The following is a 15,926-nucleotide window of genomic DNA, read 5'->3' as shown; positions in this document are numbered from 1 at the left end:
AATCCAGTCCCATTTCTCTGGTATTTTTTCTTGCTTCCACAACTACGCATACAATGTCCTAGCAGCTGAGAGCAAGTACCAAATTAAAGTTCTATCTTCTTTTGGAAATTTTTCCATTTGTAATCCCAACAGAAAAGTCTCTGCAACTTTGTTAAACTCATATCCCAAGATATTAGAAATCTCTTGCTGGATCATCTGCCAAAACTTTTTAGCTCTTTCACAAGTCCACCACATGTGGTAGAAAGAACCTTCATGCTTTTTACATTTCCAACACCTGTCTGGATCTTGTTATTCATCTTTGCTAATTTTTTAGGAGTCATATACCATCTATACATCATCTTAAAACAGTTTTCTTTAATACTTTGACATGTTGCGAGCTTCATAGAGTTCTTCTACAAATATTCCCAAGATTCCATCTTTATTTCTTTATTTACATTGATTGCCCATTTTATCATTTGAGATTTCACTACTTCATCTTCTGTAGACCATTGTAAAAGTAATTTATATACTTTTGAAATTAATTTCTCATTGTCTCCAAGCAGTACTTTTTCCATTTCTGTTTGTTCTTTCCTTATTCCTTCAGTTTTGATGTCATTCTCCACCAAGCTATTTATTTGTGGCATTTGAAACCAATCATATTTATGATTCAATTCTTCAGCAGTCTTCAGTTCTATTTTCCCACTTTGTATTTTTAATAATTGATTATATGACAGCCACTTTTCTTCGCCTGTCTTATCCGTTATCTTTATCACTTCAGCTGGCACAATCCATAAAGGTCTTCTCTCATCTCCATATTTCTTATATTTTATCCATGTATTTAATAAGTTGCTCCTTATATAATAGTGAGAGAAAAGACCATCTATCCTCTTTTTTCCATAATACAAATATGCGTGCCAGCCAAATTTATTTCCGTGGCCTTCCAACACTAAAAGTTTTTTGTTTAACAGCGTTATCCATTCTTTCATCCATACTAAACAAACTGCTTCATGATATAATTTTAAATCTGGTAGTTGAAATCTCCCTATCTCTTTTGCATCTGAAAGAATTTTCATTTTAATCCTTGGCTTCTTCCCGGCCCACACAAATTCTGAAATTTTCCTACGCCATTTATCAAATTGTTTGGCATCCTTCACAATAGGAATAGTTTGAAACATTATCCTTGGTAGAATATTCATTTTTATTGTAGCTATTCTACCCAGCAATGACAAATTAAACTTGTTCCATTTTAGCATATCTTCATCCATTTTATGCCATAACTTCTCATAATTATTTTTAAACAGATCAATGTTTTTCATTGTTATCTCCACCCCTAGGTACTTTACCTTAGAGGTAACTTCACAGCCTGTTAATCTTTGTAATTCTTGTTGTCTATTCAACTGCATATTTTTACACAAAATTTTTGATTTTTCTCTATTTATAGAAAGTCCCGCCAACTCCCCATATTCCTGTATTTTCATTAACAACAAAGGTGTAACTTGTATGGGGGTTTTATTTATAAACATTATATCATCAGCAAATGCTCTATATTTGTAAGTACATCTTTTTATTCGTAAACCTTCTATATCTTTTTCTTCTTGAATGTGTATCAATAAAATTTCAAGAGTCATTATAAACAACAATGGCGAAAGTGGACAACCTTGTCTGGACCTTTATTAATTTTCATTTCTTCTGTGAGATCTGCATTAACACACAACCTTGCCCTTTGTTCAGAGTATATTGCTTTTGTCATTCTTATAAAGCTTTCTCCCAGCTCCATCTTTTTCATTACAGCAAACATAAAGTCCCAGTTTAAATTGTCAAATGCTTTCTCTGAATCTGCAAAGAATAATGCAACTTTTTTTTTCTGGATGTCTTTCATAATATTCTACAGTATTTACAACAGTCCTAATATTGTCTCTTATTTGTCTTTTGGGAAGAAACCCCAAAATAGCAGAAACTTTTGAAAGCCTTGAAGGAGAGGGGGAGAGGGTTTCCCCCGCCCCACTCTCTCTAAGTTTTGCCTCCACTTGAGTTCTGCTTCAGCCTCAGTTCTCCGTTTTCCTGCTTGTCAATGAAGATGCCTTAAAAGTCAACATAAAAGAGAGAAGACACTTACAGTTCTAATAATAGCGATGCAGCTTGTGTTGCCATTGAAGAATCTCTTGAGTCAGAATGTGGGGAAAAGAAACTGGCAGTCAACCCTCTTGCCATTTAAGAATGGCGATCAGGGCAGCGAGGCTAGAAGCGAGCGGGATCAGAATGCAGCTGCCTCCACTGCATCCCCCATTCAACCACTCAAGCTCCTTGCCTTCTGGGACCCAGGAAGGGTCCCAGAACCGAGTCCCCCTTCGTGTGGGACCCCTCAAATGCCTGATTTAGAAGCGGCTCAAAATGTGCCGGTCCAAGGCGCTTCTAATGTCACGTCGCCGAAACCGGAAGTCTCTGGACATGCAATTCTGTAAGTTATTTGCCAGAATCTGAAAAGATGCACCTGTATTCTTAAGTCAAAAATGCAACACAATAACCTCATACAAACCATCTGGAATCATGAAGGCAGATTTAACTCTAGCTTCTTCCTCTAATTCCATTTGCCAATTGTAATGGACAGCCAGCAAAGGCATGCTTATAGACAGTGCTGCTTGGATAACTGACAGCTCATTTGCACCGATTGCAAAACTGCAGCTAACTGTCAAGAAGGGGATGATAGGCAGTTGGAGAAGGACTTGGAAAGTTATAGAGTGGGTGGAGAATGGACTGGTGGCTTGAGAGACTCTCTAGTGTGAGAAGAGTCTAAAAAGCATAGTCTGTTTCAGATTCAGTGTGGTGTGGCTTTGGAAAAAAGAGAGGCTCTGGGGAGACTGGTCCAATAGTATAAACAGTCTCTGTGTGTGAAACAAAGAAACACAACTTGAGAGGGAAATAAGTTTTCCAGTTTTAAACTTAATATCCAGTGTTGAAAGACTGTCATTTTGTAAGATATGGATTTGGCAAATGGTTTGAAGTGGCATTGAAAAGTCCTAAACATGCCAAAAGCCTAGGTTATTGATCTTAAAGAGAAGATAATTACTACCTTGCCAGAGAAAAGGGTCTAGTTGTAAAACCCTAGTCTTACACAAAGGGATAAAGCTGAGTACAGTCTCCAGACTGTGTGACTACAAATGTGAAGTTCAAAAGGAAATCTAGAACAAGGAATAACTAAGAAAAAGCATTATAACACCTGACCTTTCCATAGAGCAATATAAGAGGCAGTTCTGTGATCATACATATCTTTCTATCAATTCCAAATCCCAAACACTATGTAAATATCCATTTCCTTCCCTGCCAGTTTGTTCAAATAAATTAAAATACTGTTTAAATCTGTAAGTGTACCTAACTTGCCATTTCTGAAGGGAAATATTTGAAAACTGAGACAACAGCAGGATGATCGCTTTATAGAGGGGAGACTATTAAAGTGGTCACCTTGTCACACCAACAGCCTTTACCCTGTAGTCTATAAGGGGGCCACCTGACAGGCAGGTGAGACCGAGCATCTATTCCATGCCTAGCAAAATCCATTGTCCCTGGTTCCTTCCTGAAACCAGTCTCAAACTGATGCAAAATTTAAAAGATTCTCTCTCTGCCCTGAACTGATCAACTTCCTGGCCACTCCAGCTTCTCCTACTGAGTTGGTTCAGAAAACTGACCCAAAACATCTATATAACATTCATCTGGCTCCTCATCTCCTCTTTCCTTCTCAGTTGCACTCAGCATTAACATATCCCTTTCAAGATAAAGTTTCCACCTGTTCACGTGAACATCCTTGGTCTTTTCCCCTGACCTTTCCATAGAGACAGTATACCTGTGATTGCCTAGCCAGTCCACAAGCACAAGAGGTCCTCCCTATTCAACTTTCTGCTTCTCAGTGTGTAAAGGCAGAAAAGCCATCACTTGTCACCCAGCTCAAAATACCGAGACCTAACTATTTTAATAATGCCAACTGTTCTGATTCACCACGGCCTTAGCCAGATTCTCCCTCACAACATTCACCATCTTTTTTTAGCCACTCACTAAAATATATCACACAATGTATTGACTTCTTACCCTTAGGAATCTTTTCTTCCCACCTCTCCCTTTCAAGATTCAGCAGTCCTCTGACCTTCCTCCCAATCTCCCATGAAAGGAAGAGACTGCACAGGTGCTCTCACCTTGTAGCCACTCTTGCCATCTCTCTTACAATGTCTTATCAAACGTACAACAATCTCCCACATCCTGTGCTATTAAAATAATTTAATAGAAGCTTTGGCCTAGACTTGTTGATTCCCAGCTGCCCTGCACATGAAATGTCATGTGCCAACTCCATGAAACTTTTCCTGTATTTCTCAGGAACCATAAGCTGTTGGACTGCTTCCCAGGACACCTGTCTGCCCTGCTCAAAGAGAGTATCAGAATATCTCCCTTCTTGGAGAGCCAGTTTGGTGTAGTGGTTAAGTGTGTGGACTCTTATCTGGGAGAGCCAGGTTTGATTCCCCACTCCTCCACTTGCACCTGCTAGCATGGCCTTGGGTCAGCCTTATCTCTGGTAGGAGTTGTCCTTGAAAGGGCAGCTGCTGTGAGAGCCCTCTCCAGCCCCACCCACCTCACAGGGTGTCTGTTGTGGGGGAGGAAGGTAAAGGAGATTGTGAGCCGCTCTGAGACTCTTCGGAGTGGAGGGAGGGGTATAAATCCAATATCTTCTTCTTTTTCTTCTTCTTCTTCTTCTTGATCCACAGCTACTTGGCAAAGTGGTTCCAGACTAGGGTTGCTGTGGATCTTCTCCAGGAACCTGTCCAGTTCCCCCAAGCATTCAGCTATTTGCTCCTCAGAGCCAACACTGCCATTATGAACTCCTACGAAATTGTCACCCTCTTCCACTGTCTCCTCAGTCTGCATTTCACTGAAGAAAAATAGATCCACTTCTACACAAACAAAATCCCCAGCCTTCTGTTGCATCTGGGTGGAACTGCACCCTCCCCTCTCTTGGGGGACCCCTCCCTCAAGGTTTGAGACAGGGTGGCCCTCCCTCTCCTGGGTCACCTGGGGTCCCACTTCCCCTGAAGTAACTGAGATACTTTCTCCCCTCATGGCTGGTGGAGAACCGGTCTAAAAAGGTGGCTGAGTTGAGGCTGGAAATGCAATTTAATTGGCTTGCCTTTTCTTGGCTCAGAGAGAAAAAAAACATTTTATAACTCAAAGTGGAAAAGGCATTTATTCACAGGCTGTACCTTGCCTCCTTCTTGCCTTTATCTATTCACCGACTATAATTAGTACTTGTACCTAGGAACACAAGAGCACATAGGTGTCAATACCCTACAAAACAAGAGCCTTCTACATACTAGAAAACATGCCAAATCTTAGTTGTTTTCACAAATCAATTCTGACATATAATCAGCATTTATCTTAATTAGCCTTGAAATATGTGACAGAGTGACACTTAACATTGTACAAGTATATTGGCAACCAGTAAAACAGGAAACAATATGCAAGTGAGACAGAAGAAAATCATGTCTGAGATTACGCAAGAAAGATTAAAGTTCAGACCAGTTGTCACAGTTCTACCTTGCTTAGAAGTCAAAGGTAACAACCAGGCCTCATTTTAGGCAGGAGCTCACAGGAGCGGAGCTCCAGAACCTCTAAATTTTATTGTACTCTTTCTTATCTGCCCCCCCCCCCAAAAAAAAATACTTGCTTCTGGGCTCCATTGTTTATACCCCCTGTAAGAATTTTGCTGAACTCTAAGATTTGACAAACCTTCTAATATTTTTGCCCACAAAAAAATGGGAAAATAACCAAAACATATAATGCAGGCAGATGGAAATCTTCATCATGCCACTGTGTGGCCATATAGGAAAAAGTAATTTTAAAAGTATGATGGGAGTAAAGTTTTATTATGACAATTATAATTCAAGAAGCATGTTAAAGTTGATGCTGAGCTGATATAATTTAGTACACCTTCTGGTGATGTCAGGGGTGTATGGCTTATGCAAATGCTAATGAGCTCCAGCACCTCTTTTTCTACAAAATGACCCCTGGTAACAACACAGGTAAACCTAAAGCATTATGAGTATGACTCTGGACAGTCTTTCTTTATGAGAAATACTATAATTATACTGTTATGCATGAAGCACAACAGAACAAAGATACACTCAATGTAGGGTTACCATACAGGAGATAACACTGCAATCTCTTCCTTCTATTGGCTGAGGCTCCTCTCCATCCTGGTCTCCTGGGGAAGGAGTGAAGGAGCCAGAGCTTCCTTTGCCCAGTTCCCTAGATCCCATGGGAGAGATACAAAGAAAGTACCTTTAAGACCAACAAGTACTAATGTTTTAAGCATATTTTAGTTTACTTTCTAAAAAAAAATAATTAATTTTGCTTGTCTTTGTCCTTTATAAAGTTTCTATCTCTGCTAGGAACACACACGACCCGGTCCGACATGGCCCGGCCCAACAAGGTCTCATTTGTGTCAGATCCGGCCCTCATAACAAATGAGTTTGACACCCCTGGTTTAACACATTTCCCAGGTTAGACCTTCCTTCCACTAGTAGCATCTCCTTGGGTAGGGATTAAGTTTCAGTTTGTTAGCCCTCATCCATTCCAAAACTATGGCTAACTGATTTCTCAGTCAGGATGTTTCATAACCAAGTCTACTCCTCCAGCGTTTTCCTGCTCAGCTGAATAGGCCAGTCACCCAAGCTGTTAATTGTGTGGTAAGCTAGCCAGGATAACTGGGATCAAGCTCGTGGACATTACTAAGGTGACCATGGCTAGCACCAACTCAAGAAGTAGGCCTGTTCTAGACGATACCTTTTCAGTTATTCTCAGATGGCTGAACACACTTACATACAATTTCCCTCCTCAAGTTAGAAAGCTACATATTAGGAGGAAGAAGGGTTCTGAACTTTCTCCATGATTCCTAATTTTCTATTTGAGGCTGGAGTGTATGTATCGGTTTTGTATCAAGGAACATTTGATCATGAAAAAACCCACCTGCCATTAGAAGTGGTGCAGACACAGATTTACCTTCTACTGAGAACAAGGGCTGTGTTACTCTCTATTATACCACCTTTATGATGAAAAGTGAATTGCCGGAAAACCCTGTGAATATTGCATGTAGATCTGGTGACTGATTTATGCTAACATAACGTGATACATAAAACATTGGGAAGAAAACCTACTCTAATTTATAGAAAGCAAAAGAAATTGTGTTCATTCAGGGTACAGAGTGGGCCTATTTGCATAAATGAACCAATTCCTGCCTGCTGAGATATTTTATTTATTACCAGTTACTTTATTTTTAAAAATCATCCCACCAAACCAGCTAATTCAAGCTTTTGTAGTGGCTTACAGTTTAAATCTTAAACATCTATCTCCCTCTCTCTGTAAGATGCTACAAGACTCCTCTGCTAATTTTTTTTTGGGGGGTGGGGGGGTTGGCTGCAAGAGACTAACACAACTAACCCACTAGACTTATGAAACACAATGCATTAGGAAAATTAGCAGAGAATCTTACTAGAAGTAAATATTCATAGTTTTATGCTACTGTTAATCCATACTTTCAGTGTTTTTAAAAAAGTCTTTCTCCTAATTTGTGAACAAGTTACTTAGAAATAACATGATCTATTTGCTGGCGTCTCAAAAGTCAAGTTCATTCATATGAGCTTTAATCCATTGGAGCAGTTCTGTGGATGAAAAGATATCTGCTAGTGGAGGATGACTTTCTCATCTCCCTCCTCCCTCCAAATAGCCCCTGCACTGCTGGACCTTGGAGACAGGAAACTTGAAACAGAAACTCACAGATGCAAACCAATAATAGTAACTATATTGTTGACAATTTGCTGGATTTTATCAGTACTTCTCAAATCTGCCACCCGAGATGGACTTCCTCATTCTGTCTTGTGTCTTCCATATGTCATGCCAAAGCAAAGATGAAAGTGATTTGTTTCTCTGTTACTATGAACGGTGAAACTCTTGTGCTGTAATCCCAAACAAAGTTAGGCTTCTCTGCCTATTGACTTCTGGAGTTCATGAATCTTGCCATGCATGTTCTTAGCATACACAACATCCTATTTTGCATATGGTTGCAGATACAACTGTACTCAGTGGTGGGATTCAAATAAATTAACAACAGGTTCTATGTCCTAATGACCATTTTAACTATACCAAAAGATATACTGAAAGGTAGTTTAATAATTCACGCATTAAATACTGCAATAAGAACAGTAAAAGAGGTTAAGACAACTTGTTCAATGTTTGAATCAAATTCAGAGCTTTCTACAGCTGCAGTAGAGGAAAAAAATTACATTGGGGCATACTCCACATATCTCTCACATTAAATGGATAGATTAAAATGTGTAAGATTGATTAAAATTTCTTTAATCGGGTGACAGCCCTAATTATGTCCTGTGTTAAATGGAAATCAGATTGCTTACTTAAATTACCGGTATACGTACAAAAATGCTTGGGAATGATGGACCTACTCAATCAAGTGGATATCAAAATTACCACATCAGGGTATTTTCCTACCAGCTGGAAAGCTGGAATTTGATACAGGCTTAATTCAAGATACACCAATGACGAGAAAAGTCTGCAAACTGGAGGCTCCCCTTGAACTGGGAGACATGAAGAGTATCCCCAAAATGGTCAAGGATCTTACACAACCAACTGATGAATAGAGGTGATTTGCCACTGGGTAATCTTGTGCCAAGTCACTATCTCTCAGCCTAATCTACCTCAAAAAGTTGTCCTGAGTGTGAAATGGACTAGGGGAGAACCATATGTGGTTACCCTGAACTCCTTGGACAAAGGGTGAAGTAAAAAATGTGATCAATCCTTGCATTTATACACTTTAAAATGCCTGTTTATTTGTTTACTTCATTTATGTCCCACTCCCTGCCCTGCCCTGGATAGCCCAGGATAGCCCCATCTTGTCAGTTTTTGGAAGCTAAGCAGGGCTGGCCTTGGTTAGTATTTGGAAGGGCAACCTCCAAGGAATACCAGGGGCATGACGCAGAGGCAGCAACTGCAAACTGCCTCTGAAATGTCTCTTGCCTTTAAAAAAGTCTAGCTCACTACATAGTGGTGCATAATGCTACAAGAGCTAGAATTTTGACTGCCAGACAATCTTAGGATCTGGTAATATTACCACACTGCCAGATGATGATGATGCATTGTGTGTAGTATAGCCAGGAAATCCTAAGATTGTCTGGCAGCCAGAAGTTCTAGCTCTTTTAGCATTATGCACCACTAGGTGACAAGATAGACTTGTTTTTTAATCAAGAGATGTTTCAGAGGCAGTTTGCCACTCCCTCTGCATCAGGACCCTGGCATTCCTTGGAGGTCGCCCTTCCAAATACTAGCCAAGGCCAGCCCTGCTTAGCTTCTGAGATCTGATAAGATCAGGCTAGCTGGGCCACTGCCTACTTCTGCATAATGACCCTGGACTTCCTTGGTGGTCTCCCATTCAAGCACTAACCATGGCTGACCATACTTAGCTTCTGAGATTTGACGACATCAGACTAGCCTGGGCCATGGTGGTCAGGGTGAACACCATGTTACATTATCTCAAATGCTACACTTTTGAATGGATTCAATTCACACACTTGAAGTCTGATTCACACATGCACCTACATCATTACTAAGTGGGGAAGAGGCATGCCAGAAGTTCATAAAATTGGTGCATGGCCTGTACAGGACAGAGAGAAATTATTCAATACCCTCTCATAACACAGGAATGTGGGATGTCCAATGAAATCGATGTTTGGTAGACTCAGGATGGAGAGCCAAAAGCATAATAAACATGGAATTGATTGTCACAAAATAAAGTGATTGCCACTAGTTGCTTTTGAATGGGAACTAGACTAATCCATGGATGATAGTTCTATTAATAGCTGTTAGCAACAATAGTTAAATGAGACTCTAAATTCTGATTAGCAGACTCTGGGTAGGGGTGGGGCCTGTTCTGTTTGGAGCTTCAAGATGAGATCTTGCTGACCTCTGCAAGAAACTGGATTTTGGACTTCAGATCTTTGGTCTGGACCATCTTTCTACTTTTTTCAGCACCTGCCAATTTGCAGCTGAATGTGTAAACAGATTTCAAGTACTGGTGTTGTAAGTAACAGAACTGATATTCCCCTACTCTCCCCTGCAAATTTTAGAGTTGACACCCCGCCCCACCCTTCAGTGGAATTTACTTCCAAGGAAACATGCACTTTTAGAACCAGGTGGGCAGCTGTGTTGGTCTGAAGCTGTAGAACAAAGTAGGAGTCAAGTTTCACCTTTAAAACCAACAAAGCTTACATTCTGAATAAAACTTAGTTGGTCTTAAAGGTGCTGCTTGACTCCTACTATGCACTGTTAGGTTATCCTATGCATGTTTTCCGGGAAGCAAATTACAGCAGTGAGGCATGCAAACACTCTAGGATCAGGCATTTAATTGGGTAAATGGTGGCTAACGTTTCACAGAACGTTGTACAAGAAAGGCAAAGCTATGTAAAATGGGGGAGGGGCTGGAGTTGAAAAATTCTGACTAAGCTAAAGTGAAGTCCCCTTTGGGCAAGAAATTGCGTGCACGCTTATTTCTCATCCTTTTCCTACTGATAGCATTGCCTGGTTGCATACGCCAATATACTACACCTTTTCCGCGTAGGGATTGCAAAAATGCAAAACAATTCCAAACCTCAGGTCTTTAAAAAAACTTCCAAGACCTCATATGCATGGGGCCAACGCACACAATGCTTTTTAAAAAGCATTTTCTAAACAAGCAAACAAAAAAACTTTCCTGCAGTTTTTGGAGGACTCCTTTTGCGTCTTAAGTTTGCAATCAATCTAACAAAAAAGGGGATGTCTAACTACACAATATTCGCCATCTGAAATAACAAGTTACACAAAAGTCCCGCTTGTTTGGGGACCAAATTGCTATAATGCTTGAGCTAGCTGCTATTGATGATGATGACACTAATAAGGAAAGACGAGGGAAATTAATAGAGAATCGGGGAATCGGTGATGCAATGGCTTGCTGATGTGCCCAGGAAAGAAAGAATGAGAAAACTGAAGGACAGAGAGGAGGGAAAAAATGACCAAAAGTCTTGAGTGTTGATTTATTGCACAAGCCGCTGGTCATTTCCATATATTGAAATGCGCCCAAGTGGCCAGCCAGGCAATTTCCTTTGAAAAGCGACTGCTGTCGTCCCCGGCCGGGCTGTTCCCACGTGACATCTCCCTCCCCCTCCAGAGTCTTTACACCTCCCAGCTCGGCAGGGGTGGGGAGTTGGTGCTCAATGTAATATGTGATTTAAGAAGTAAGACGGGAGTACGATCTTTGCCAGGAGGAGGAGGGTTGAGTGGCAGGGACAGGTGGGCTGGGGCGAAACCAATTTCCAAACTATCATTCCACCTTCCTTTCTCGCCCCCCCCCCCCATCCCCGCGCTGCGTGTTTGCTTCTTTGTGTCTTCTACGCGGCTGCAGAATCAGCCAGGGAGGTTTGGGAGCAGTCCGGACTTACTCGGGAGTAAACATTGCTGAATGCAGAGTTCGGAGCAAACCTCAATGGGATTTCTTAGCAACAGCATAGGATTGTAGCTGTCCAGGGCGCATTTAGGCTGCAAACCGGTGCGCTTTTACTCCTAAGTAAGCCCTACAGAACTCGCTGGGACCTAGCCTGACGCGCCTAGCAGCTAGATTGCCCGGCTGCGCCGCTAGTCGCGTTTACTTAAAAGTAACTCCCCTTGAATCCCGTGTGGCTTACTTTCGAGTAAGCATGCAGAAGGTCAGACTGCCGTTTACCGCGATCCTCTGGGGGTGTATCTGGGTCCTTTGAGCCTTAGCTGCTCCTCCGATTTGGGCTCAGAAGGACCCGGACTTGCAGCTCGCCACGCTCCTTGCCGCAGTTTCTCCCCCCCTCCCCCCAGCCAACAAACGGTTCTCAGAACCAATAGAACTTTAGGTATCGGTTCTATAGAACTGGTGCGAACCGGCTGAATCCCACCACTGACTGTACTCCCCTGCTCCTTTGTAATGTATGAATTATCTTCCAGTCTTCAGTGTCTGTAGAGCTCCTTGACTCAGTCTCATGATTATTAATATTCTTTGTTTACTGCACCTAAAATCCACACATTTCCCCTTTCGCAGCATGCTGCAGGGCAAAGTTTCAAGGAGGCACAAACACTGAGTTGAACCTCAGGTTGTAGAAGAGGTGTGTCCCTGAAAGTTTACTGAACTAATTACTGATCCAGGATGCCAACAACTTCAACTTGTCTGTGAACTGCATGCATGTGTTTGAAAAAATCATTGCTGTCCAAAATCTATTTCTTGTTGTCCTCTCTCAATATCAAAAGACTGGGGCCGTTTTCCCACTGACCTTACTCCGGAGCGACGTCCCTCTTCACTGCGCAGCGTCTGCACGGATTTCCCACCAGCTGCTGCGCACAACCAGGAAGTGCTGCGGCTTTTGCGTCGCAGATGTAAACCGCTAAAAACCAGTTTACATCTGCGACGCAAAAGCCGCGGCTCTTCCTGGTTGTGCGCAGCAGTTGGTGGGAAATCCGTGCAGACGCTGTGCGGTGAAGAGGGATGTCGCTCCGGAGTAAGGTCAGTGGGAAAACGGCCTGAATCTTGATGCTGGGTCCAGGATTTTGAGCCAGAATCGATGGATTGGATAACAATCTATATATATATGCAAAACTAGGAAATATTAATCCCTCTGCATTATAGACTCTGGTGGCTGCACAGAATCTTGCAATTGTGTTCACACTCTAGGTTCCAGACTTAAGGTCATCTAGGTGATGTACCATCGCTCTTCCTGAATAAGCAGAATAAAAGTGCAATGGAGGTCATTATAAAATGGCCATTGTAGCAATACATGCTTCAACTTCCTCGGTAGCTCAGGGGCATAAATACTTGAGAAATGGAAAATTCTGGAAAATTAAGGTGATGGTATTTTGCAGTGAAACTTAGGTAGTGTTTGAGTTCAGTATGCCAGATTCTTTAATTTCTGATTTACCTTTGAGAACCCCAAGGTTATTAAACTGCTGGGAGAATATCCAATGGACTGTAAATTCTCTGAGAAGGATTGTTTCCATTTTGATTCAAAGGTATGTGTTAATGTCAGGGGTGCCAGACCTACAGGATGACAAAATAAGCTTTAACCAGAAATCAGTTCTATGTATCCATGCATGAGCTTCCAGGGTTATTAAACCTGCATCTAAACTCAAGAGTGTGTTGGGAACACAGTGAGGGACTGCTAGTACGGCTCCCAGGAATTTAGACTGCACAACTTAGACTGTAATTAGCACACGTGCATAGCTGAAAGCCATACAACAACTGAGAAATAACCTTTGCACATTAGCTGAAGGAAATGGTATGATCCCTCCCTCCCCCAGAGAAGGGACACTTCCCTGGGCATTTCCAACCACATTCTTGATTTCAGTGTGCCAAGACGCAAAAGAATGGGAGGGAAAGACACCTAAATGTTTAAAACACGTCATCTGCTCATAACATTCCCATTAATCAACATTCCCATTAATTAGATCTTCTATTAAACACAATTATTTTGGATTTACTGTAATTAAATGTTAGATGTTCATTATTGCAGTATGTTGCAAGGGCTGTCAACATAATCTTTAAACCTAAACAAGTATGGGACTGCAGGAGTGCATCATCAGTATGAACTAAAACTGAACATGGTCTAGAGGCCAGTGAAGGGGGATGAAAACTAGGGTCAGACAAACAGTTAACCAATGAATTTACATAGAAGAACAAAGTGGGTTCTTTTGTAAGTCGGGATAGGAGCTGACAGATGCCCAGCATGGTTACAGTTAACCCTTAATGATGTGTTTTCATATAGCTGACAAATGAGAATTTTCAAATAGAAAAAATATCTAGTATATTTTCTATCCAGTTCAATAACTTCCTGTGCAGATGGCTTGCAAATAATTTACTAATAACCATAAATTGATAGGGTGATAATTGGCTGGTTTGGACCTAGAACCTTTTTAAAATATTGGAATAATTATGGCCAGTCCGCAGTCCTTTGGGATGTCGGCTGTAAAATCAGTCCAGGTGAATAATGAAGCAAAGACTGGAGCCCACCAGCCCAAATTTGCTTTTAATAAATCTGCAGTAATATTATTGCCACATGGGACTTTGCTTGACTTCAGACAAAAGATAAGGTTGCTAATTTCTGAGACAGATACTGGTGGCCACTTGGAAACCCCAACCAAACCATCAGCAGCTACCCATGGGCCCTCCTGGCCTAATGCAAAAAAGTCTCTAAAATGTTTCCCATGCATTCATGGGTATGCAAGAATTTAAGGCAGCTGGTTGGGTACTTAATCTTCCCATTACATTCCTCCAGAAACAAGCTGAATCATTCATCTTTGATGCTGCAATCAACTTCTGCCAAACTTCTCTCTGGGTCCATGTATTTCCCTTTGATTACTGTTTTTTTTTTTTATAATTCCTCATCGCTTTGACCTTTTCTTGCATTGAAATCTTCTGCTATACATACAGACTACTGTTCTTTTGTTTGCAATTGTTTTTTAAACAGTTTATTGAAGTCTAAATAAGTACAAAATTAGGAACATTATAAGATTAGAACATTTAACGTACATTAATGAAACATACAGGTTACGGGAACAGAAAAAGTAGTGATAACCATGAAAAGGAAAGTCAAACCTGACTCATAATTTACCAGTTTCTGATAAAAAGCTGTAAACAACACAATTTCAATAACAAGAGTCTCTTAATAACATATGACAACACAAGATTAAAATATTAAATTGAGAGATTTAATTTTCTCTGGAATCATATTGTGAGATGACATACATCTTGGACAGAAAACCATTTCTCAGTGAAATCAGAAGATCTAGGATAGAGTTCAGATTGTAACAATCAGAGATCAATCCATGCAATTGTTGATGCTGTTGAAGGAGGAAACAATGCTAATTTAATTTTTTTTAAACTTAAATTTAAGAATCACTGCATTGGTATAAAGAAGTGGTTCAAGATGGATAATTGATGCCTGTAACTCGGTAGACACACAAATGTCCAGACCACTTTTGCATCTACCTCCTATGACACTAGAAGTTGCTTTGAGCAAGATGTGGCTCATTGAACCAAGTCACCTGAAGTAAAATAACATCAGTTATTAATTTTAATGTACCACCCTGCAATCTCCCAAGAGAGCAACTTAAAGGAATTTTCTTGATTCACATGTAGTCAGTCAGAAGGTTTAGAATCAGGCCTCTGAGAAAAGCTATTTATCTCTGTATTTTCTGTGGAAGTGGCTGTATATTGGTCTTCATATGAATCCCACTGCATCAAATGTTGACTCTCTTGAAGGCATTGTGGATCCAGAATTAAATCCTCCAAGCCAGTTTCAGGGGATATTTTGCCTCCATTAAGGACAGAAGACATCAGTAGGCAATATGGGAGCCTTCTCTCCAAACTGAGGTAAGCAGATGTGGTAGACCACAGAAAATGGTTGTGTGAGTCACAGTCACAAACCATTAATGAATTTTCATGTGGCAGTAGAGAATCTTGTGACAATGTCATCCATTATTTCAAAAGCTAACCAATGATTTTCAGGGTTCATCCTTTCACGACAGATAGATTTATCTGCCAGATCAATCAGCTCTTCATGGTCAAAGAGGAAATCTCTATCCAGATCATCGTTATCATCAGACCCAATGTTAAGAGTATGTTCTGGGATTTTTCAGTTATATTTGCTTCCTTTATAGTCCCTGGAGTCTCTGCCATAATTCTAGCAGATTTTTCATGCACAGCTTCATTACTTCCTTTAGGGGGCATCAGAGACACCAATGAGTCTGCCAAGGCTTGCATAGTGATATGGCTTCCTTAAGATCAGCATACTTCAAGGAAACATTCTTCTGTTCCATCCTATAAGAGAGAAAAAAATAACTTCTCTCTCTTT

At 40.8% G+C, this 15,926-nt stretch overlaps 1 protein-coding gene across 1 annotated transcript in view; it reads right to left on the bottom strand.

Annotated features, from left to right (window-relative positions):
• ARHGAP15 (Rho GTPase activating protein 15) overlaps positions 1-15,926 on the bottom strand; it is an 884,620-nt gene that overhangs the window by 366,975 nt on the left and 501,719 nt on the right. Inside the window, 1 exon segment of the mRNA XM_060257451.1 lies at positions 2,275-2,287. Within this exon segment, the coding sequence (XP_060113434.1) occupies positions 2,275-2,287 (13 nt within the window).

This window comes from Heteronotia binoei, chromosome 16, assembly GCF_032191835.1.
Source record: "Heteronotia binoei isolate CCM8104 ecotype False Entrance Well chromosome 16, APGP_CSIRO_Hbin_v1, whole genome shotgun sequence".
Classification (NCBI taxonomy): Eukaryota; Metazoa; Chordata; class Lepidosauria; order Squamata; family Gekkonidae; genus Heteronotia; species Heteronotia binoei.
This window is presented reverse-complemented; position numbering and strand designations above follow the sequence as displayed.